Source organism: Bison bison, unplaced genomic scaffold, assembly GCF_000754665.1.
Source record: "Bison bison bison isolate TAMUID 2011002044 unplaced genomic scaffold, Bison_UMD1.0 scf7180017864473, whole genome shotgun sequence".
Classification (NCBI taxonomy): domain Eukaryota; kingdom Metazoa; phylum Chordata; class Mammalia; order Artiodactyla; family Bovidae; genus Bison; species Bison bison.
The window spans coordinates 5,098,889-5,120,600 of record NW_011495034.1 but is presented as its reverse complement, the minus strand read 5'-3'; the positions used below and the strand labels follow the sequence as shown (position 1 = coordinate 5,120,600).

Sequence of the window (21,712 nt, the reverse complement as noted above, 5' to 3'; positions counted from 1 at the left end):
AACCTACTGCTGCTGCTGCTGCTAAGTCACTTCAGTCGTGTCCGACTCTGTGAGACCCCACAGACGGCAGCCCACCAGGCTCCCCCGTCCCTGGGATTCTCCAGGCAAGAACACTGGAGTGGGTTGCCATTTCCTTCTCCAATGCATGAATGTGAAAAGTGAAAGTGAAGTCGCTCAGTCGCGTCCGACTGTTAGCGACCCCATGGACTGCAGCCTACCAGGCTCCTCCATCCATGGGATTTTCCAGGCAAGAGTGCTGGAGTGGGGTGCCATTGCCTTCTCTGCCTCATAACCTAAGCACCTCTGAAAGGTCCTACATCCAAATACCATCACTTTGGGGATTAGATATCAACATACGAATTTTAGGGGAACACAAATATTCAGTCTACAGCAAGAGTGTTACAATATTTTTACAGTTAGAACTTTTCTCAACTTAGCAATGAGTTAGCACTGTGCCAACAGGAGACTCAAATTGAAATTATCATTTTGTAATCATTAAAGACTTTGAGAATCATTTGGTCCTATCTGTTTTTTACGCCTCCACTGTGATGGTTGCAGGTCAGAGAGCTTTTGACTCTTTCACATGGGTGAGGGGTGGGGGATATTTTAGGTGCTAAGACTGAGAGCTCCCGGTCTTTTCTTGGGAACTAGCCACCTGTCTGCTGATTAAGTCTGGAGAGATGATTCAGATGTTAAATATGTATAAGAGAACAGAGATATTGAAGGCAAGACTGCATTCCTAGTATTGGTTAATTTAAATCTGTTTCTAATGTTAAAATGATAGCTAGTATTATCCCTGATATTTTCTAGTTATCAAAGATATTTTATTAAAATTACGATATAATAATGTTTCAGTCTACATAAAGAGCCATTGGAATATTGCTTTGTTCCCATCTAAAGTTTCAGGTCAATTTTTCCCCTGTGAACAGAGAAATCCAATAAATGAGGATCCAATGAAGAAAAAAAAATTTTGGTATAAATATTTCATTGTGTTTTGTACCTTTAAGTGTCATTTCTTGATCTTTTCCTCAGATTGAAAGACATTTTTCTCAATGTCTGTGGACTTTTGCTTGCATTTATTGACTTATTTTCCAAATTTGGAATGCACAAATAGAGATTTTCTTCAACATGGGAGATTTCCCAAGTAGCAACACGGACTTGCTAAGCAGGAAAAAGATAGTTGTACGTGCCCAAGTTCCTACTAATGCCTGCCAGGAAAGTAGATTTGGTGTTAACCCCTATGGCAAACGTGTTTTTCAGGGTGGATCACTTGTATACGTTCTTTGTCCAATGGTCTCCTGACGTCTATGGGAAAGATGCCAAAGAGCAAGGCTTTGTGGTGGTGGAGAAAGAAGAACTGAATATGATTGACAACTTCTTCAGTGAGCCAACCACCAAGAGCTGGGAGGTGAGACTCAAGAGGGTTAGACTGTTGTCCTTAAAGTACAAGGCACGAACAAAATGTTCTTGTGTCCAAAATCCAAGCACTTTTTGGCTGGCAAGAAGTTAAGATTTCCTGTGCACCTTTGAAATCCTATGAGGAAAAACCTTATTCCTCTGTTTGAAACTAGTTTTGTGTATCAGAAAGACACTATCACCACACCTACCAGCCAGTCATTTCACTTCCTTTTTTTGAAACTGATGCAGGGTCCCCATTACGTACATGATGAAAGTCAATCTTCTTAATTTGGCCTGAAAAACCATTCATAATTTATTTTTTGAGCACTTAGCAAGCCCTTCTCATGTTAGGAGCACAATGGATGGGCTAAGTAGAATTTACCATCAAGGAGTATGGATAATCATTACAATAGTGAAGTGAAGTGAAAGTTGCTTAGTCGTGTCCGACTCTTTGCAACCCCATGGACTGTATAGTCCATGGAATTCTCTGGGCCAGAATACTGAAGTGGGTAGCCTATCCCTCCTCCAGCGGATCTTCTCGACCCAGGAATCAAACCAGGGTCTCCTGCATTGCAGGCGGATTCTTTACCAACTGAGCTATGAGGGAAGCCCTGATAGCTCAGTTGGTAAAAAATCATTACAATATAGTGAGGTAATTGCCATTATAGGCGAGGTGCCACAGGCTATGGAAGCATGTACCCAGGCACCTGAATGGAGCTAGGGTATCAAAGGAAGTGATCCAGGAGAAGTAATCTGAGCTGAGATCAGAAGTGGGGGGACAGGCAGCTGGGGTGGAAGTGGGACACAGAACATGTTCTGGCCAGAGAGAAAAGCCTGCTGTGCAGAGGAATGACCTGAGGGAGAAATAGAGAGTGTGGGGCTTTTGATGAACTAATAGAGAGTTCAGGGTGGCTGGTTCACAGAGTGCAAAGCTGAGGGAGTGGCAAGAAATGAAGCTGGAGATAATGAAATGGCAGATCACAGAGGACCTATGAACTGCTTGTTAAGAGTTTGGTTATTTTCCTAAGGGCAGTAGAAAGGCACTGAGCTGTTTTGAGCCTGGAGAAGTAAATACAGACACGCATTTTGGAGAGCCTGCTCTTGCCGGCAGATGTTCAGTTGATTGGAATTGGACAACACTTGAAGACACACTAGGAAGCTCTTGCAGTAGTCACTGTTGAGAGCGAGCAGTTGCTGAAAGAATGACAGTGACGACAGAGGAAACTTAGCGCTTTTGAAAGATAGGAGGAGAAAGAGGATTTTGTGAGCAATTAATTACATGTGGAAAGTAAGAAAGATGTCGAGATTGATCTCTCTAGATTTTTAGGTTTTTAGAATGGAAACTGGAAGGATCGAGGTATCAGCCCTTCATTGTGATAAAGAGCATAGCAAGAAGATTAGGTTTAGTAAAAAATGCTCTGTGTTCTGATCCCAGGGATCAGTCAACAGGAAAGAACTAAGGTTTGTGTTTTGGATCTAAAACCAAGGAGGTAGTCGGTGACTTCAGCAAAAAAGCAGATTCATTAAAGTGGCAGCTTCAAAATGTAGCTTCTAACATTCAGTGAATGTATCCGGGGTGAGTGAATGGAGCTAGTGGATGTGGGCTCAAATTTGGTTTTGGAGAATAAAAATGAGATGGCAAGCTCGGAGAGAATGTGAGGGTGGGAGGTTTTCCTTCTCGTGAGAGAGACTTTAACCTTTCGGAAGAGGTCAGCAGGAACAGTGGAGTAGAGGGTTCAGGAGATAAAATAAGAGAGGGCGTAAGCCAGGGACTAGATCCCTGAGAACTGGCAGGGAATGTAGGGGTGGGGGTAGGATTAGCCTTAGGTGTTCAGGCAGCAGAAAAGAATAGGATGTGTGTGAATAGAATGCAGATTCAGTGGAGGTATTATATAAGTTGTGGTATTGCTCATTTGATGATTTCTTGGTAACTGCAGGAGGGGGCATCTCCTAGAAATGAAGAAGGGAGGACTTGGAGGAATACGGAGAAGGTCTGAGTAGGAGCTATAGGAACTAGGAATAATGCCAGCTGACGAGCTGCAGGAGGATGGCTGCCTGCTACTGAAGGCCCCGGTGGGGTCTGGCATCAGGCTGCGGTGGGGGGTGGCGGGTGGTGAGGTTTCTCCAGCAACATTCTCATCAAGCAGCTGTCAGATCTTCCAAGACTGGAGCTCTGTGAGACGGGGATGATGAAGGGTGACCAGGCCGGCCCCTTGGGTCTAACTCCTCTGACGTGCCTGGTCCTTCCATGTGTGTGGCTCACTCGGCCCTTTCTCATTTACTCACTCCCAGCCCCTACGTGCACACACACACAGCTTGCTGCGGCAGGCTCCTGTCTTCCTTCAAAGGCCCAGCTCATCGGTCAGTGCTGCGAGGCTTTCAGTTGACTGCTCCTCCTGTGCTCCCTCAGCCCACTGCTCCTAGCTCTGTGGTCTGTGGCCCCGCACTTGGCTTGTGTGCATGTTTGCCTTCACATTGTTCATTCTTGTTTGAAACCATTCATTAAAAATAGGGCTTCCCAGGTGGCACTAGTGGTAAAGAACCCGCCTGCCAGTGCAGGAGATGTAAGAGACTCAAGTTCGATTCCTTGGTGGGGAAGATGCCCTGGAGGAGGGCATGGCAACCCACCCCAGTATTCTTGCCTGGAGAATCCCAGGGATAGAGGAGCCTGGTGGGCTACAATTCATGTGGTCACAAAGAGTCAGACACGACCGAAGTAACTTTAGCACAGCACAGCACAAGCCTATTAGACTCTCCTTTCCTTGGCTTTTCTTATTATTTCTGTTTTGTTTTGTTTCATTTCTATCTCTTGCCAGTCTTTCTGAGTACACTTTTTAAAAAAATATTTATTTATGTTTAGCTGCATCAGGTCTTAGCTGTGGCACACGAGCTCAGTAGTTTAGAGCTCAGTAGTTGTGGCTCATGGGCTTAGTTGCCCTGGGGTAAGTGGGATCCTAGCTCCCCAACCAGGAATCAAACCCATGTCTCCTGCATTGGAAGGCAGATTCTTAACCACTAGGCCACCAGGGAAGTCCCCCAAATATACTTTGCTTATTCCTTTTCTCATGGTGTTCCCCAAGGGTTTATCTCTGACTCTTTTTTCTTCTCATCTATTACATCTTCCTTGGATGAGCTCATCAGCTTTTGAGATTTATGCTGCGGATTCCCACATGTCTGCTTCACATGCTTCCTTCTTTGCAAGCTGCCGCTCTTAAGCACATAGATGCCCCACAGGCACCCCTGGGTCTCCACGAGGCAGAGATGGTGCGACACTGGCATTCTGGCTAACATATCAGGGAATATCAATTCCTGTCCTCCTCACCTAACCATCTGTGCCCAAGAGGCCCCATGAGATATGTGCACAGAGGAAGCAGAGCTAGGAAAGGTGTATTTTCTTGTAGAGGCTATGGTCTCTTGCCCCAGTGTGGAGGCCTAGAGAGAGGGTTTCAATTGCTTTGGGAATTCAATCCTTTCCTGACTAGGTCTGGATAGCTTGAACTGAAGCAGCCCTCGTTTAGGCCTATTCTCTTTCCACTAATCCCAACCTTGAATCTCAGCTCCTGACAACTCCAGTGGGAGAAGTGGCCATGCCCACCAGCACACAGAGGAAAAGGCACTAAGGAGGCATGTAGAGAGAGAAAAGTCTGCTTCCCGGGTTAGAGTCGAGTGGGCTTGAGTGAGCCTCTCAGACTGAGCCACTGAGCAGGATAAAAGAGAGAGCACATACCTCTAGAAGGTGTGCCTCTAGACCTGTGGTGGAAGAGGAAGAAAAGAAGAAGGGATGGAGGAGGAGGAAGAAACGGGGTGGGCTCTTCCAAGACCCTAGTGCTCTTGTTAACACTTGGGGCACATGGAAAGAAGAGATACTTGGAGACAGAGGTGACTGGACTGTTATCCCGGTTTCTTGCCACGTGGACAAGAAAGTCCAAAACTAAGATGAGGAGAAGAATGCTGTCTAGGCTCCTTCCCGTGCAGGAGCAGACTTGGCTTACTAGCATTACCTTAAAGCCGGGCCCCTGGCATCCCATTGTTTCTCCTCTGTGGGTGGGGAAGAGGAACCTTCACTCCCCTAACAGGTGTCTGATCTTCAGCATGTCCATAAAGTCCCGTCATCTTCCCCCAAATGTGCTTGTCCTCATGCCTTCCCGTCTTAATTAGTGGTGCCCCAAGTCAGAAACCTAATTATCATCCCAGATTCTTCTCTTTCATCCTCAGTCATCTCTAGTTAGAATTTGTTGATTCTGATCTTATGGGGGGTGGGGCCCACCGCCCTAGTCAGCTGTCTGCACCTTTTCAAGGGCACCTCCAGCCACCCCAACCACTAGTCCACCCTCCATAACAAGCTCTTTAAATAAGCATTATTTCCTAATTTTATAAAATACCTGCTTATTATATTAAATTTGAAAGCTATAAAAAAGTACAGTGCAGAACATATTTAAAATAATATCTAACCACACAACACTTTTGTACATTTTTTAAACTCTTTCTATCATAGAGTGTTTTCTAGGGGTTAAGGGTAGGGAGAGTGAGTCTTTTTATTTTTGCAAAATGAGATCATTTTTATGTATAGTTTGGTATCTGGCTTTTCTTACCTGACATCTTGTGAGAATTGTATCATATTTAAGGATTTTGAAGCCTCGTTTTAATGGTTACATATTTTAAACCTCAATCAAAATTTCACAATTCCACCACTTGTAGAAATCGTGTTCATTCAAGTTTTTCACAAGGATGAGATGATGTGTAACTCTGACTCTTTTCCTAATTTCCTGAAAGTGAAATTACTTAGCATAAGGGCATTACTTTTTTAAGTCTCCTAATTTTGTATACAATGACAGTTTGCCAGACATGTGAGGAATACCCTTCTCACTGTGCTTCTGCTAACAGAAAGCCTTATTAACTATTATTCCTTTCTCAAAACTTCTGCTAATTTGAAAAGCGGACAAATGATATATTGTAATTGCTTGTGTCACGCCTTGCAAAGCAGCTGGCACTTGGGGTCATATAGAAAGCACTCAGCAAATGTTAGCTGTCACGAAGCACCAGGCACTGAAGGGCATGACAGCTCACTGGCGCAGAGTCCAAGTGCTTCTGCCCTAGATTATGTCCAGACTCTTGCACTGAGAATACGTTCTGGCCAGCCTGAGACTGGTCACCAAATATCCTCCACAGCCTCATGCCCCCTGGGATGATCTATGCAGTGGCACTCAATCCCCCAGGGGTACCAAAAAGCCATTTTTGACCTGGAAAACTCACAGAAAGATCCTTGAAAATTGATCCAATAGTGATCTGCATTTCTCTCCAAGCCCTAGAAATCTCATCTGGGCAGTAGAGGAAGACTCATCATGCTTATTTGTCATTAAGATTAATATTTTGAAAGGTTAAAAGGTAAATATTACTTTGCCAACTCTTTTGAAAAACTGAATCTAAAGTAACATTTTTCTCAGCTTCATATAAATCAGATGTTCTTCCTTTTTTGACGTCTCTCATACCCAACAAACATGACAGGGTCTTGAAGTGAAATGCCATTGTTCTCAGTGTAATGAACCTACCTCCAGTAAAGCCTCCTTTTCATCTTTCCTTTGAGATTCAAACTGATGTCAGCGAGCGCACTCAAAGTTTTAAAATGGAGATTTCCCTTCAGAGAGGTGCAGGAAAAAAAAAAAAAAACTGAGAAGGCAGGGCTAGAAAAAGCTAGCTCAGGCAGCCAGAGGACAGTTGGGAAGAAAAGTACAAGATGAAGAAGGGGGGAAAAAAAAACGCACAACAATGAGGTTTTGTTGTGCTCTTAGGAAACCACCACCGTTTCAAAGGTGAAAGTGTCATTTTACAGCCTCACAGCTATGCCTAACAGGAAGTGTGTGTTTGCTCGAAATCCTAATTTGGGTGTGTTCCTGTAGAAATATTGAACGCTCTGCTAAGGGAAACAGAAACTCAGTCATGCAGGAAACTAGATACTGCATAAGGAGTCGTAGCTCCCCGTGGCTGTAACAGTGCTGTGGAGGCAGACAGGCAAAAAACCTGTTCCTCCTCAGAGAGCAAACAGGCGGTTCCCACCCCTTCACGATGCGAGTCCGAAGACTGCCTCCAGACATTCAGATTTTCTATTGTGCCAGACCGGACCAAGAGCCTTTTGTGAAGGTATGTTGGCGTCCTGATAGCTTATCAGGTGGCCGAGGACCCTCTGCGCTCTGCCACTCATATGTTTTGAAACGCTTTCTAATTAGAAAGGATCAGGCTGCTCTCTCAGCCAGAGCAGATCTTTTATTCACTTTGGAGAGAGACACCAGTGTGGTTTGCCCTTTCCCTTTGGAGTCAAAATTCCACACTTTATTTTTTCATTCTGCAGCCCCATTTTGTACTTGTGCTAAATGCAGAGGTCCCCCCAAACATGTGCTTTACCTAACACATTTATTTATTTATTTATTTTTAAATTTTATTTTATTTTTAAACTTTACCTACACATTTAAAATGCTGAATTTGTGATTCTTTGACAGTGTGTTCTTTAAGTAAATGCCCCTTAGAAAATGATAAAAATTTAAGGGCCAATAAATCAGGCTCAGGTGACAGCATTCTGGAAACTGAGTAGTCACTATCTGGCAACTTTTCACTAAGGTAACGTAAGTGCTTTTTCTCTATAATGCAAAAATCATTCCATTGTACTCAGGTATTTTAGTATATTAGTTACCTTCTCTCTATACCCTTCAATTTCAAAATAATTTGGTGACTTATCCAGATTTTCAGAGAAGCAAAAAGATTCAAACCTGGTACTTAACAAGTGTATTTACGATGAAATGTGTGTGCCAACATCGTGCTTCTGTTCTCAGCTTTGAAGGAAATACTGCTTTGATGGCTTCTGAACTGTCCATAAAGAATCGTAACATAATCTAGACTAAAGCTTGATGCCTCTTTGTTTTGTTATTTTCCATAGATGTTTATCATTCACTGTTGCTATGATTGCTTGTTGGTTGCTATGTGCCTGGCCTTGAGAGGAAATGTTAGGAGTCTTGATTAAAAAGCTATCCTTAATCTTCCCAATTTCCCTATTTATAGAAGACTTACTCGTAGTATGATCTCTAATTACCCCCTTAATAATTCAAATTTAGATGCAGGCTACTGGAGAATCATTCAGGGCATTTCAAGGGTATGAATCACTTGTGAAAGTATACATAATTCTTACCTGATGGCTGAGAGTAACGAAACTGGAAAACTTGTGACTTAATTTGTTCATATTAAGTGTTGCAGCCACACTGCATTAAATTCTGCATTTTCTTTGAAATCAAGATTATAATTAGCCGTTCCCCCCAGGAGTCTTGGCTCAATGTATGTCCTGCTGCTAAACCTACCGGTTACAGGCAATCGTGTACCTGAGGTCCTTTTTGTTAATAGCAGGTGAAGGAAAAGCCAGAATATCATTTTTCTTGGTTTACCTGGCTTCTCTGTTTCAGATCATCACGGTCGAGGAGGCAAAACGCAGGAAGAGCACGTGCAGCTACTACGAAGATGAGGACGAGGCCGCCCTGCCGACCCTGCAGCCCCACAGCGCACTTCTGGAGAACATGCACATCGAGCAGGTGGGTTCTCCCTGGGGATGATGGTAGGGGCCTTCCAGACCTTGAAACCATTTGCTCTTCTCACTTGGGGTGGAGAGTGAGTCCAGTTTTAAAGGAAAACCCCAGCAGCCTGACCAAGGCCCCCTGTTTCAGAAAGACAGTGTCCCTGCCACCCTCTTGGGAGAAGGAGGACTTGGCCAGACACCTTACATCCATTTCCCGAGACCTGAGCAAAAAACCATTTCTTGTCTTCAGAATAATGTTTAAAGTGTCCTGTTATAGTCCTAACATATTTTAAAAGGATCATTTATCTCAGAGTTCCAATGGTTTTAATTGATCAGGCTCAGTAAACGTCACATAGCAAGTAGACTTAACTTGCTTTATGAAAACCATCTATTACTACTAGGAAAAACTTCCCTTTCTCTTAGTTTTGTTTGTTTGGTTTAGTTTCTATTTCCTGAGCATCTCTTAATTCCATTTTCATGAAATTCTATGTGTTTGAGGTTGAACTTTAGGAAGGGACCTCTTCTACTTCCCCCATCAATCTTCTTAGAAACTGAAATTCAGAGACCTTAAAGAATCACCAAGTTCAAGTCCCTCAATTTATAAAAGCGTCTGTGATGGCCCGTAAAGCTGAGTGACTTGACCAAGCAGTTACAGAGACAGAGTTCATGCTGATTCTAGAACTATGCCAAGCATTCTGAGGACTTCAACAATTTACATAGCCTCCATTGTTTGTATTTTTTAAAAGATATGCATTATTGATATTTATGACAGCTACTGTGCTAAGTCACTTCAGTCGTGTGCAACCCTATGGACTGTGACCCTCCAGGCTTCTCTGTCCATGGGATTCTCTAGGCGAGAATACTGGAGTGGGTTGCCATGCCCTCCTCTAGGGGATCTTCCCAACCCAGGGATCAAACCTGCATCTCTTACGTCTTCTGCATTGCCAAGTGGGTTCTTTACCACTAGCACCGCTTGGGAAGCCCCATGACAGCCAAAATCAAGGTAAATATTAAAGTTAGTGAAAAATACAAGTGCAAGGAGGACAAACTGTCTGATTACTGGCATAAAATACCCATGCTTTCTTGTGCTCAGTTTGGTGAGACTCTTCAGTTGTCAGTAACAGCTCTGAGCCTTGGCAAGTTTAGAGAGATCAGCTGGTAAAATACTCAGTGAAAGAAAGGTTGAAGTGTACAGAAGACAGCATGAGTCTAATTCATACCTCTTAATCAAGCTTGGTGCTCTATCTTCAAATGTACAGTGGCACAGTAACCCTTCAGTATCATCCCTGAGAGGGAATACATGCTCTGGGGAGCATCCCTGCCAAGGTAAACAATGTCAGGCAATGATGGTTTTGCCTTCTCAGTTTATAGTGGCAAGTATTTGCTCGAGTAAATGGGAACAATGTGGAAAGTCATGTGATTTTTGAGTTTGAGCCACAGGCATCTGTTTGGTGCTACAAGTTCATGCGTAATGATTTTCAGGCAGCCTGTAATATTTACATCTCCATCCTTGGATTCACAGCTGGCCCGACGCCTTCCAGCAAGGGTGCAGGGCTATCCATGGAGACTCGCGTACAGCACGCTAGAGCATGGGACCAGCTTGAAAACTCTCTACCGGAAGTCAGCAGCACTAGACAGTCCTGTACTATTGGTCATCAAAGATATGGATAATCAGGTGAGGCTTGTTCCTCTTATAGAGAAACATTTTTTCAATGAAGTTTCTCAAACCTATGCGACAGGAGAGAGATGGATACAATGAACTCGATCAGCCAGACCGCGCAGTTAGCAGGATTTTGCCACAGACACTTGGTTCTTTTCTTTCCTGAAGAATTGAAGTAAATCCCCAATTATTATGTTGTTTTACTCCTACTTACTTCAGAGTGCATCTCTAAAAAAGAAAATGGAGCATGTCTCCAAGTACAGTCACATCATTTTTCCCTGTTCTCATCATAGAGTAGGAAGCTACAGGGATATCCTGTAAGCTAAAACTGGAGACGGTGGAAGAATTCAAGTCCAGATTTGGAGATGGCTGTGGAAAGAAGTTTCAGTGCCATCCCAGAACTCTTTTCAGGTGGCTGAGGTCGTGCCCACCAACCTTGTATGCGTAGCTCCTGAGATGGAGAGCCGCTTAGGCACATGATGTGTTGTGCCTTACGGGCCCAGTTGTTACGAAACAGGAGAAGATGCCCTGGGCCATTGCTTATTACACTTTCATCTCTCTCACTTTCATCTCTGTTTCATCCCTCTTGGTCTTGGAGGCCCTGATGAAATCTGTTAATAGATATTACTCCCATCTACCCTACACTAATAATTCTTGGCTCAGTCAGCTGGGAGTTTGGGTGGAATCTGTCCAGGTTTCTTTTCTATACCATCTAGGCCGACTTCTGCATTACGAAAGGAAGAAATCTTTCAAGTCTGCTTTTTCATCTTTCAAGACCATTTCAATTTGGTCTGTATTATAGCAAGAAGAAATTTCTTTGCTCTTTTAAGATGTAGATATCATTATTCTCTATTTCTGGCATTTGGAAGCTGAGTTTACTTGACAACCATTTATTTATGCATCCATTCAGAAAATGCATGAGTGTCTGTTAGGTGTGGGGCACTATTAAACATTGAGGAGCTTGCTGAGAAGCCATATAATTAGGATCAGTTTAGGGGAAATAGATTTTTGCTGCCATAATCTGTCTTGGGAAAAATGAGTGATGGTGGTGCTAAAGGCACTGTCTGTCTCGACTGTGATCTTTCCTGTGAGTAGGTTACAGTATAATTATAGATTAAGAGTTGTGGGGAATGGTTTAGCTATTATCACTGTTACTACTGTTATTTACAGATTGAGAACACTTTATTTAATCATAGTCCAAGCTGAATAGTAGAGAGAGGCAAGGTAAAAAAAATTTAAATAACAACAACAAAGATTTAAAATGGAATTTACTTGGAGATTTAGTGAAATGTTTTCAAAGTTAGGTGCTACGTTTTAGATGAGATGGGGCTAGATAGTGTTAGACCATACACAAACCTGCACTGTACGTATAGATTAGTTCTCCTGTTAAGTTACTAATAGATAGCAAACTTGTTGGGAAATCTGTTGGCCTCACAGAGCAGGTTTTGGTGATGCATGGTTTTACTCAGCTTCCTATCAGAAGGTATGTAAAGGAGGCCTGCCTATTCCTGAAGATTACACTGTTTGTCTCTGAGGTGTTATCTTACTGAAGGCATTTGTGTTATTTGAAGGCAGCTGGACACTAACTCTGTTTTCCCCATTCCATCTACCCCCAAGGCAAGGATGCAGCTCCACTGTGTTTGGGAACATGATCGTACAACATCTGTACATTTATCTGGAAATGAACCATATACAATTCTAATATAAAAGCATTATATATGCAGACTGGCAGGCATGAGGAGTTCTACAGAACCAATCCCCAGTGAAACAGCCATTACTGATGGGAATTATAAAAACAATAATCACTTAGTCTCTGGATATTGTCCTAAGGGCATACGGCAAGTGAAAATTCAGTTAAAGAATATCTGGTAAACCTCGGCAATAACAGTGAGATTCTGTGGCACTTGTTGCCGACCCCCCTTCCCCCCGACCCCAGTCACTGTTCAGACACAGGCTTCGTTCTGGGCATGCTTGGACAAGAAGATGAGGATCCATCAACCCAAGCTCCCAGGCAGGTCCTCAGAATTTCTTATCCCCTACCCACCAGCCATGAAATTAAAAGACGCTTACTCCTTGGAAGGAAAGTTATGACCAACCTAGGTAGCATATTCAAAAGCAGAGACATTACTTTGCCAACGAAGGTCCGTCTAGTCAAGGCTATGCTTTTTCCTCTGGTCGTGTATGGATGTGAGAGTTGGACTGTGAAGAAGGCTGAGTGCCGAAGAATTGATGCTTTTGAACTGTCGTGTTGGAGAAGACTCTTGAGAGTCCCTTGGACTGCAAGGAGATCCAACTAGTCCGTTCTGAAGGAGATCAGCCCTGGGATTTCTTTGGAAGGAATGATGCTAAAGCTGAAACTCCAGTACTTTGGCCACCTCATGCGAAGAGTTGACTCATTGGAAAAGACTCTGATGCTGGGAGGGATTGGGGGCAGGAGGAGAAGGGGATGACAGAGAATGAGATGGCTGGATGGCATCACTGACTCGATGGACGTGAGTCTGAGTGAAGTCCGGGAGTTGGTGATGGACAGGGAGGCCTGGCGTGCTGCGATTCATGGGGTCGCAAAGAGTTGGACACGACTGAGCAACTGAACTGAACTGAACCCACCATTCAGCTTCAGAGGCTGAATTGCAGGCAAGGGCGGCCTGGACGTAGGGGGCGCTCTTCCCCTTACCGGCCCCTTCTCGGAGGACGGTTGGTCTACCTTCAACGCAGCAGGCTGAGAATACAGGGGTCTCTACTGCCCTTGCTTCAGCACAGAGCAGAAGTTACACGTAAGAGAAGGGAGCCAAGACCAGTCACTACTGCCCCTGCCCAGCACTCTGCTCATAAAACAGGATTGTGCCTTTGAGAAAAGCGAACCACTATCCACCTCCCAGCTCCAAAGCCGAGTCCCTAGCTCCCAGCTCCAGGTGAATGGGCAGACCATAAAACATACAGTTCATATAACCCTGTATACGAGATAGCAAAAGAGACACTGATGTATAGAACAGTCTTTTGGACTCTGTGGGAGAGGGAGAGGGTGGGATGATTTGGGAGAATGGCATTGAAACATGTATAATATCATATATGAAACGAGTCGCCAGTCCAGGTTCGATGCAGGATACTGGATGCTTGGGGCTGATGCACTGGGACGACCCAGAGGGATGGTACGGGGAGGGAGGAGGGAGGAGAGTTCAGGATGGGGAACACAAGTATACCTGTGGTGGATTCATGTTCATATATGGCAAAACCAATACAATATTGTAGAGTTGAAAAAGAAAAAAAACAAAACATACAGTTCAGAAGCTTTCCTCAAAAGACCTGACATTATTTAGAAAAACGTGGGGAAAGTTTAAGCTAAAGGGAAGTCTAGAAAACAATAAAAATTTGGTGGTAAACAATTAAGAGGAGGCTAGGAGAAGGCAATGGCACCCCACTCCAGTGCTCTTGCCTGGAAAATCCCATGGACGGAGGAGCCTGGTAGGCTGCAGTCCGTGAGGTCGTGCAGAGTCGGACATGACTGAGCAACTTCACTTTGACTTTTCACTTTCTTGCATTCGAGAAGGAAATGGCAGCCAACTCCAGTATTCTTGCCTGGAGAATCCCGGGGATGGGGGAGCCTGGTGGGCTGCCTTTTTTGGGGTCGCTCAGAGTCAGACACGACTGAAGTGACTTAGCAGCAGCAGCAGCAGCAGCAGCAGCTCCATGAAGGAAGCAGACTAAGCTATAGACCTTCTAGAGAGAACCAGGGCGAGAGACAGCTGAGGAGAGCCTTCCTGGAGTCAGGATAAATTACATAGACTGGCCAAGGAAACTACTGTGGCAAAGGGGCCTAAATATAATTGAGTGAGAATTACCATGGAGTAATTTATACCACAAGGCACTATGGAAAATAATAGAGCAATCATCAGGTAACAGAGTCTGATTTATACTAACTTATTCCAGTGAGGTATAGAAATGTTACTCCTATATTGTTCTATTACATCTTTCCACTTTCTATAGTAATTTTGGGTATAACATTGATATATATTACAAAGTCAATAATAAAGTGTTATTTATATAGTTGTGTAATTTTTATCTACTAAGAAAGCTGAGAGAAGGAGAGCAATTATGCGTTTATAGGTTTTGTCATATTAACCTTCCTTTTACCACTTCTGGCTATCTTCCTCCCCCTCCCTGGATTCCTTTGTTCTATTATTATCAAATATATTAAATTTTTAGATGCTGTAGACCCAACAATACAATTATGTACATATTATATAACTTATTTCTAAATAAACTAATATAAAAAATAAAATGAATGTTGTCTTACATAACCATAATGCTGTATATCCAAAAAATTAACAGTCATTTCTTAGTATCATCCTATCTCCAGTGCTTAAACAAATTTCTATGATTGCTAAGAAAATTTGTTACTGATTTTTCTTTGTTCTTAGCAGCTCTATGGAGAGATTTTGGTATGAGGAACAGGGGTTAGAAAGTTTTGAGACTTCTACTCTGCCTAATTTTTAGTATTTCAAGGAGCTAGGAACTGAAGCAGAGATTCCATGATGATAATCATCAGATTTAAATTATTTTGAAAAATTATAAGACATTTTCCAGATAGACTCCATCTGAAGCTTTGTTTCTCAAGTGGAATTTGGAGAAGATATATCAGAATCACCTAGGGACTGTTTCAGAATATGTATGCTCGTTTTTACCAGTCTTCACCCCTCCAAGTACTGGTTGGGACCTGAGGAGGATAAGAGGCTGAAGCAGTGGGATGGTCATTCTGAAAACACTGCTCCTTCCAACCCCAACAAGAAAAAATAGACAAAATCCTTGATTCAGATACATCTAAACCACCTTGAAAGCCCATAGTATTATGGAATTGTTACTTTTTTCTTTAAAATCATTTTGAACTGAGTATTGGATCAGTCACGTCAAGGATGCAGTTCTGTTAAGCATATTGAAAACTCATTTTTATGAATTAAGGGAGAGGAAAATTTATTTTCTCTGGGGAAATATCTGACCATGATTCTACTTATAAAACACGTCAGAGACAGGCTCTCACTCTCTCAACCACTCATTTCTGTGAGCAAGATGTATGTTGTAGTTGTTTAATGTTCCAGTCTGTGATGAGAGAGAGATTTTTTTCTCTACAGTGAAGTGAGAGAGACTTTTTTCTCTACAGTGGACTTTGGAAGTCTTTTTAAACTGAAGCAATTGCTGACCTTTGACCGATAAGTTCTCTGAGCCCCTTGGGTACTAATAAGAACCAGGGACATTTTATTTGTTGATTGGTGGTCTTTTTTACTTAGAAACTCTGACTTAGTAATGCTCTTCATAATAATCTTGCTGAAAGAGATATAATGAGACCTCAGAATAGGATTATGCTAAAATATTTCAGAAGGGCTTTCTTTGAGAGGTTTGTGTTCGAAAGCTGCTAACATTTCTGTTTTCTTTTGACAGATCTTTGGAGCATATGCGACTCATCCTTTCAAGTTCAGTGATCACTATTATGGCACAGGCGAAACTTTTCTCTACACATTTAGCCCCCATTTCAAGGTACCTAGATGGAAGGAATACTGACGGCCTAGTGTCGTGGTGTCAGGGGGGTGGCTGGAGCTAGATGTCGGGGGCTGTGGTTGGAGCGGTAGACGGTCCCATCCCATAACCTCACTTGGCCTCACTCTAGCCTGCTCAGCACTTCATGACCACAGCACAGAAACCCGCTTGGTTCCCTTCCTGGGCCTTGGGAACTTTTGCATGAACTTCTGAGATCCAGGGTGGAATTGCAGGTCAGAACCAACATGTGTGCGAGAGATCTTTCCTGCCTTGTAACCCCTTCGGAGAGCTCATCCTGGTGTGGGAAAGGTCTAGCTAGAAGTCGGGAGCTTCCTCAGCCTGTGGGTGGTCCCCTCCCTCTTTGCTAATTCTCCAGATTGAAATGTCTGATCTCTCTTTGTCTTGTGTTTCTACCTAAGGTCTTTAAGTGGAGTGGAGAAAACTCATACTTTATCAATGGAGACATAAGTTCTTTGGAACTTGGTGGTGGAGGGTAAGGTTTTTGTTGTTATTAATTTACTATTTAACCAGAGTGGGTCTGTTTTAATCCAGGTAACTGAAACTTTGGTGTCAGCTGATTGTAGTTAGTCCACGTGTAGTTAGTCGATTATTTAGGACAGTGTGGTCTAACACATGACACTAAGAATCGAAGATAAAATGACTTATTTATGTGTCCAAATGAGGGACCACCTGAAAGACAGGTCATTTAAATGAAATACAGGAAATGTTTTATAAGCAGTTTAGGGTTTTGACTATAGCATAAAAGAAAGAAGTTGAGACAAGGGAGGATGGAAAGCGTCTACATAAAATTGAGATGTTTTCACCATTTTGCTTTTTTAACCTTTTTAGGGGACGATTTGGCTTATGGTTAGATGCCGACTTATACCATGGACGAAGCAACTCCTGCAGCACTTTTAATAATGATATTCTTTCCAAAAAGGAAGACTTCATAGTTCAAGACCTCGAGGTATGGACATTCGAGTGAAATTTAGACTGCCTTAAAATAGAACATTTAAAAAGACTGGGTTCGGTCAGCCCTGCTAAAGCTAGCTGGAAGACGAAGCCCCAGCTCAGACTGCCTCATCCCATCATAGTGCTTTCTTTCTGCCATCATCTCAGAGCGCAATTACATTGCAGAGAGATTCTGAAAGGTACATGTGGAAGGCAGACGATGAAGAAAGAATTTGAAGTTCGGATCGTTGAAAGACTTTATACTCTCACTTTCTTCAAACCCATAGAGTGAGGAGTCAGAATATTTATAGATGTGAGTTGAATGCAATTTTTATTTTTGGTAACTGTGAAAAAGAAAATACTGTAGAAGTATATACATTCCTTGTATATTTATCAACATAATTTTCATTACCAAAATGTACAGCATACTATTGTTTGCCATTGAAAAGTTTAGTCTCATTTAGAAAAATTGAAAGTGCACAGCACTTAAAGGGAATATATGATTTTTTAAAACTGTTTTATTTATTATTTCTAGTATATTATTTGAAATGTGTTGGCAATTTTTTTCTTTTAATGTGTCAAATCTTGAAGTAAAGAAATGTATACATTTTGTGCTGTTTTGGCAACAAATCCATTTGATTTATATAGTTTTATATTACATTTTTTTTGCCCTGATTGTTTAGGGTGATCTGTATATGTATGTGCTGCTTAATGTCCATATATATACACACACACATATATATACACAAACACAATTCTGAATTTTTAAAAACTCATAATCAATGTTTATTGATTTGACTGTTGTAGGCCATCTTTCCATTTTGTCATTGAAAAGGTACATTTTTAGTTATTTACCCTGAACATAATTGTGTAAAGAAGAATAAGCCATTTCTCACAGTCATAAATTGATATTTACAGTAATGTATACTTTTATGATCCTGGATTTAGAACCCTGCTGTTGAAAAGAAATGTTTTGCTTCTTATAAAATCTCTTGTGTTAGTAACAGAAATTGTATTTTTATTGGATTTTTTGCATAATTTTCCCCAAGTTTTTACATTAACAGGCCTCTGTTTTAAATGAGACTGAATGTTTTAATTTCTGTATATTTTATATCAAATGAAAAGTGTCCATTATCCCAATTGTCTTGGTTTCTACACTCTTTTATTTGAAAAAAATTAAATGCAAAGAAATGCATTTATACCACAATTGGAATAAAAAGTAAAAAGCAGTTTTTAAATATCAACTCACTTTCATATCATTAAACACTCTTTTATGAAAGTTAATAATAAAACCTTGTTAAAATTTTAACAAATATTATTGATTGTCAAACTTTTACAAAAGCCAAAGACTGCTAATGGAAAAAAATGTCAAGTAATAGCCAAAGCTGAGAAAGTTGTCTGTCATCAATTACATTTCCAGTGATCTTTGAAAGGAAAAATTAATAGAAAGTAGTAGTTGATAGACCTGCATTTTAAACATGTAAACAGTGCTTAGAATGTTGGCTTTAAGCTGGCGGAATACTTCCTCTAGCTTATTCTCTTACTTTAGACTATTTATAAAAGAGAACAAACAAATTGCTATGTGGCCTCCTGTCAGATCAACAATTATTTTACTCCACTCACATCCCATACAAGTTTCTTTGAATGCTATAAAATCTTAAATCTGTAGCCTGGGTGTACTTTCACCCAAGTTCTATTGCAAACTCGTCATTAACAACTTATCAGCAGTTGAACCTTATTAATCTGCTTGTTATATAATGTGCCTGTGTGAGATTCCAGGAATGTCTCAGTATGATCACGTTTACCATTTATGCCATTTGCAACCATATGCTATTAACAAAATGGTCATTTTGCATATAGTTCACTCTTACCTAGTTTAGTCCATGATATTATACTTGTGAGAGCATATTCAGATGCTGTGTTCTCTATTTAAAACAGTATTGTCCAATCAGACATGCGTGGCCCTTCATTTATGGATACTGAGTGTATGTAATGCAGTGCTAGCCCAATATTTTCAATAAAGGAATTCATGCATTCAATGTGATTTTCTTTCCTGAGGATTCATTCAGCAAGTATTTATTGCATGCTAAAGCGCTCACTTGCGTGAGAGGATGGTGAAATAACCAAGACTAAATAAGTAAGGTTGAGTGCTCATGTTTTTATTGCTACCTTGGAAATTCCCTCTTTGTTCCCCGTACCCACACTCCTATTCAGTTCATGAAAGCTGCTCCTGTTACACTTACTAGAGACAACTCCTGGCTCTGTTGCTAGTTTCTCTGTTCTTAATACTAGTTGTTCTTTGAATAGTGACTTTCTTTTTAATATCTCTCTCTTGACCTACTTCCTAACTTCCATGAGAGACACCTGACCCTCTGATCAATTTTCTTTAACATCCTGTCTCCTAGCCCCTGAAGATGAAGACTTCAGACAGTGTTCTTTCCTTCCCAGTTCCTCAGTTCATGAGGCTACATCAAAAGACGTAGATGGGAGAGGGCAGCCAAATGTCTCGCCACTGTTGAAAGTGACTTAGATACACCCTCATGTGACAAACCACCAGGGAAATCCTGAACTCTTGTGAGAGGTATTATCAGCCTTCATTTGATTTCCCTTTCCTTAAATCCTTTTAAAGTTTGAGAGGCATATGAAACAGGACTAATAAAAGAAATACTTTCCTTTTGAGGAAGGCATTAAGAATCTCTTAAACCAGAAAAGAAAGCTGAGGTTCACCTTCTTAAGATGCCTAACCTATTTTTAGCATTATAATCAGATGAAGAAAGGTAAGGCGGTCAGAAACCAAAGGAAGTTCCAGAAACTAAATAGCCATACTCGGCCTTTGTGCAAGTATCAAAAGTACCTTTGTGCACTGCCTCCTGCCCAGTCCGGTCACACACTCCTCATTCAGGGTAAGCCCTAACCTTTTAACATCCTCCTACCTACTTGCCTATGACCCGTGTCCACAGTGATCTGTCAACAGAACGTTATCTTTACTGAAAAAAATTGGGCTTTACAGTTCACACCCAAATCTAAAATCATACTGCCTCCACCCTTCTATCAAACCTTCAGATATCTAGTGGTTCAGAATAAAAACTAGATAGAATCTCCCTGGTGTGGCCAATCAAGCATCCAAATGATGTTTTTTGATAGACTATTTTTTGAGACCTATTTATTTTCTAGATCAGTGCTGTTCAACAGAACATTCTACTCCAATCGAACTGTTCCCTGAATTTCCATTGTCCTTTATGGTAGCCACTAGCTACCACACTACTGTTAAACACTTGAAATGTGACTTGGATGACTGAGGAGCTGAATTTTTTAAATTTTTTATTAATTTCATTTAATTAATCTTAAAATATTTAAATCTAGCCACATATGGTTAGTGGCTGCCACGTTGAACAGCACAGCTCAGGATCAAGATTTGGCAAAACCAGATCATATGTTATCAGCAATGAACTCAACCTGTTACTCCATCACCAGAAGGGAACCTTTAGTTCTAAGTACTTTGATCTGTCCCGGCCATTATGGATCTTCACAAAACTGCTGGTGCTGCTGCTAAGTCGATTCAGTCGTGTCCGACTCTGTGCGACCCCATAGACAGCAGCCCACCAAGTTCCCCCGTCCCTGGGATTCTCCAGGCAAGAACACTGGAGTGGGTTGCCATTTCCTTCTCCAATGCATGAAAGTGAAAAGTGAAAGTGAAGTCGCTCAGTCGTGTCCGACTCTTCACGACCCCATGGACTGCAGCCTACCAGGCTCCTCCATCCATGGGATTTTCCAGGCAAGAGTACTGGAGTGGGGTGCCATTGCCTTCACAAAACTAGGTACCACCTAAAGGAATAGTGTGTTTCATTGTTTAGGTGGTCTGCTAATAAAATAATCAGAAGGTTCACTTACCTGAGAGTCTTTTCACACTGAAAACCTAGATCTCTATAGGATAAATGATGCTCATCTTTGAGGAAAAAATAATTTTAAAAAACCTCTCCCAGTGCCCAGACCTTGTCTTAAATAAATTTCCTCCTTGGCCATCTGTATGTGTTTTGCTCCTATCCTGGATATTCTTGTGCCCATGGCAGTCCCATAGGATGACATATCCCTCACCAGGCACCCATCCACAATGCACAATGAACCACAGGAAGGAAAAAACATTTATTTCTTACACAAAGTTGTGCATCCAGCTTCAGAATCCTCAAGGAACAATGAATCACCCAAAATGCCTCAAACAGTTCAGCTCAACGACTGGTCTTCCTTATTGAACTGGCCGGCTGGGATGCCCAATGGCTGCACGCACACCCAGAGAACCTGCTGCCTGTGGAGAAAGCTTTCAAAATCAACCTGTTAGAATGAAGGACAATCAAAAAGCATAAGAAAAGGGATGATTAGATCATCTTAGTGTACTATTTACCCATCAACAAGAACCCATCATTTCATCAACCAATCCACTTTTAGGGTTACAAAAAGTAGCCTTGATAGAGCTTAATACAACTCTGAGATTATACGGAAGAAAATGATAAACAAGAAACACCTACAAGCAACATTCACATTCAACAAACTTGGATGATAAGGCAGGCCTTTTCATGTCTCTCCAGCTAAAAAAACCCTCTTTACCTTGACATATATTGAAA

At 41.7% G+C, this 21,712-nt stretch overlaps 1 protein-coding gene across 7 annotated transcripts in view; it reads left to right on the top strand.

The window, feature by feature from the left end:
• NCOA7 (nuclear receptor coactivator 7) overlaps window positions 1-19,137 on the top strand; it is a 163,141-nt gene extending 144,004 nt beyond the window's left edge. For 6 of the 7 annotated variants that reach the window (XM_010861762.1, XM_010861768.1, XM_010861767.1 and 3 more), the window contains 6 exons: window positions 1,261-1,408; window positions 8,844-8,969; window positions 10,476-10,628; window positions 16,047-16,142; window positions 16,562-16,635; window positions 16,992-19,137. In XM_010861762.1, the coding sequence (XP_010860064.1) occupies window positions 1,261-1,408; window positions 8,844-8,969; window positions 10,476-10,628; window positions 16,047-16,142; window positions 16,562-16,635; window positions 16,992-17,127 (733 nt within the window). In that variant the 3' untranslated portion in view covers window positions 17,128-19,137. Of the gene's footprint in view, window positions 1-1,260; window positions 1,409-4,419; window positions 7,537-8,843; window positions 8,970-10,475; window positions 10,629-16,046; window positions 16,143-16,561; window positions 16,636-16,991 lie in introns of those variants that run through there. The other variant, XM_010861769.1, reaches the window with a different exon arrangement.
• The last annotated feature ends 2,575 nt before the right edge of the window (window positions 19,138-21,712 follow it).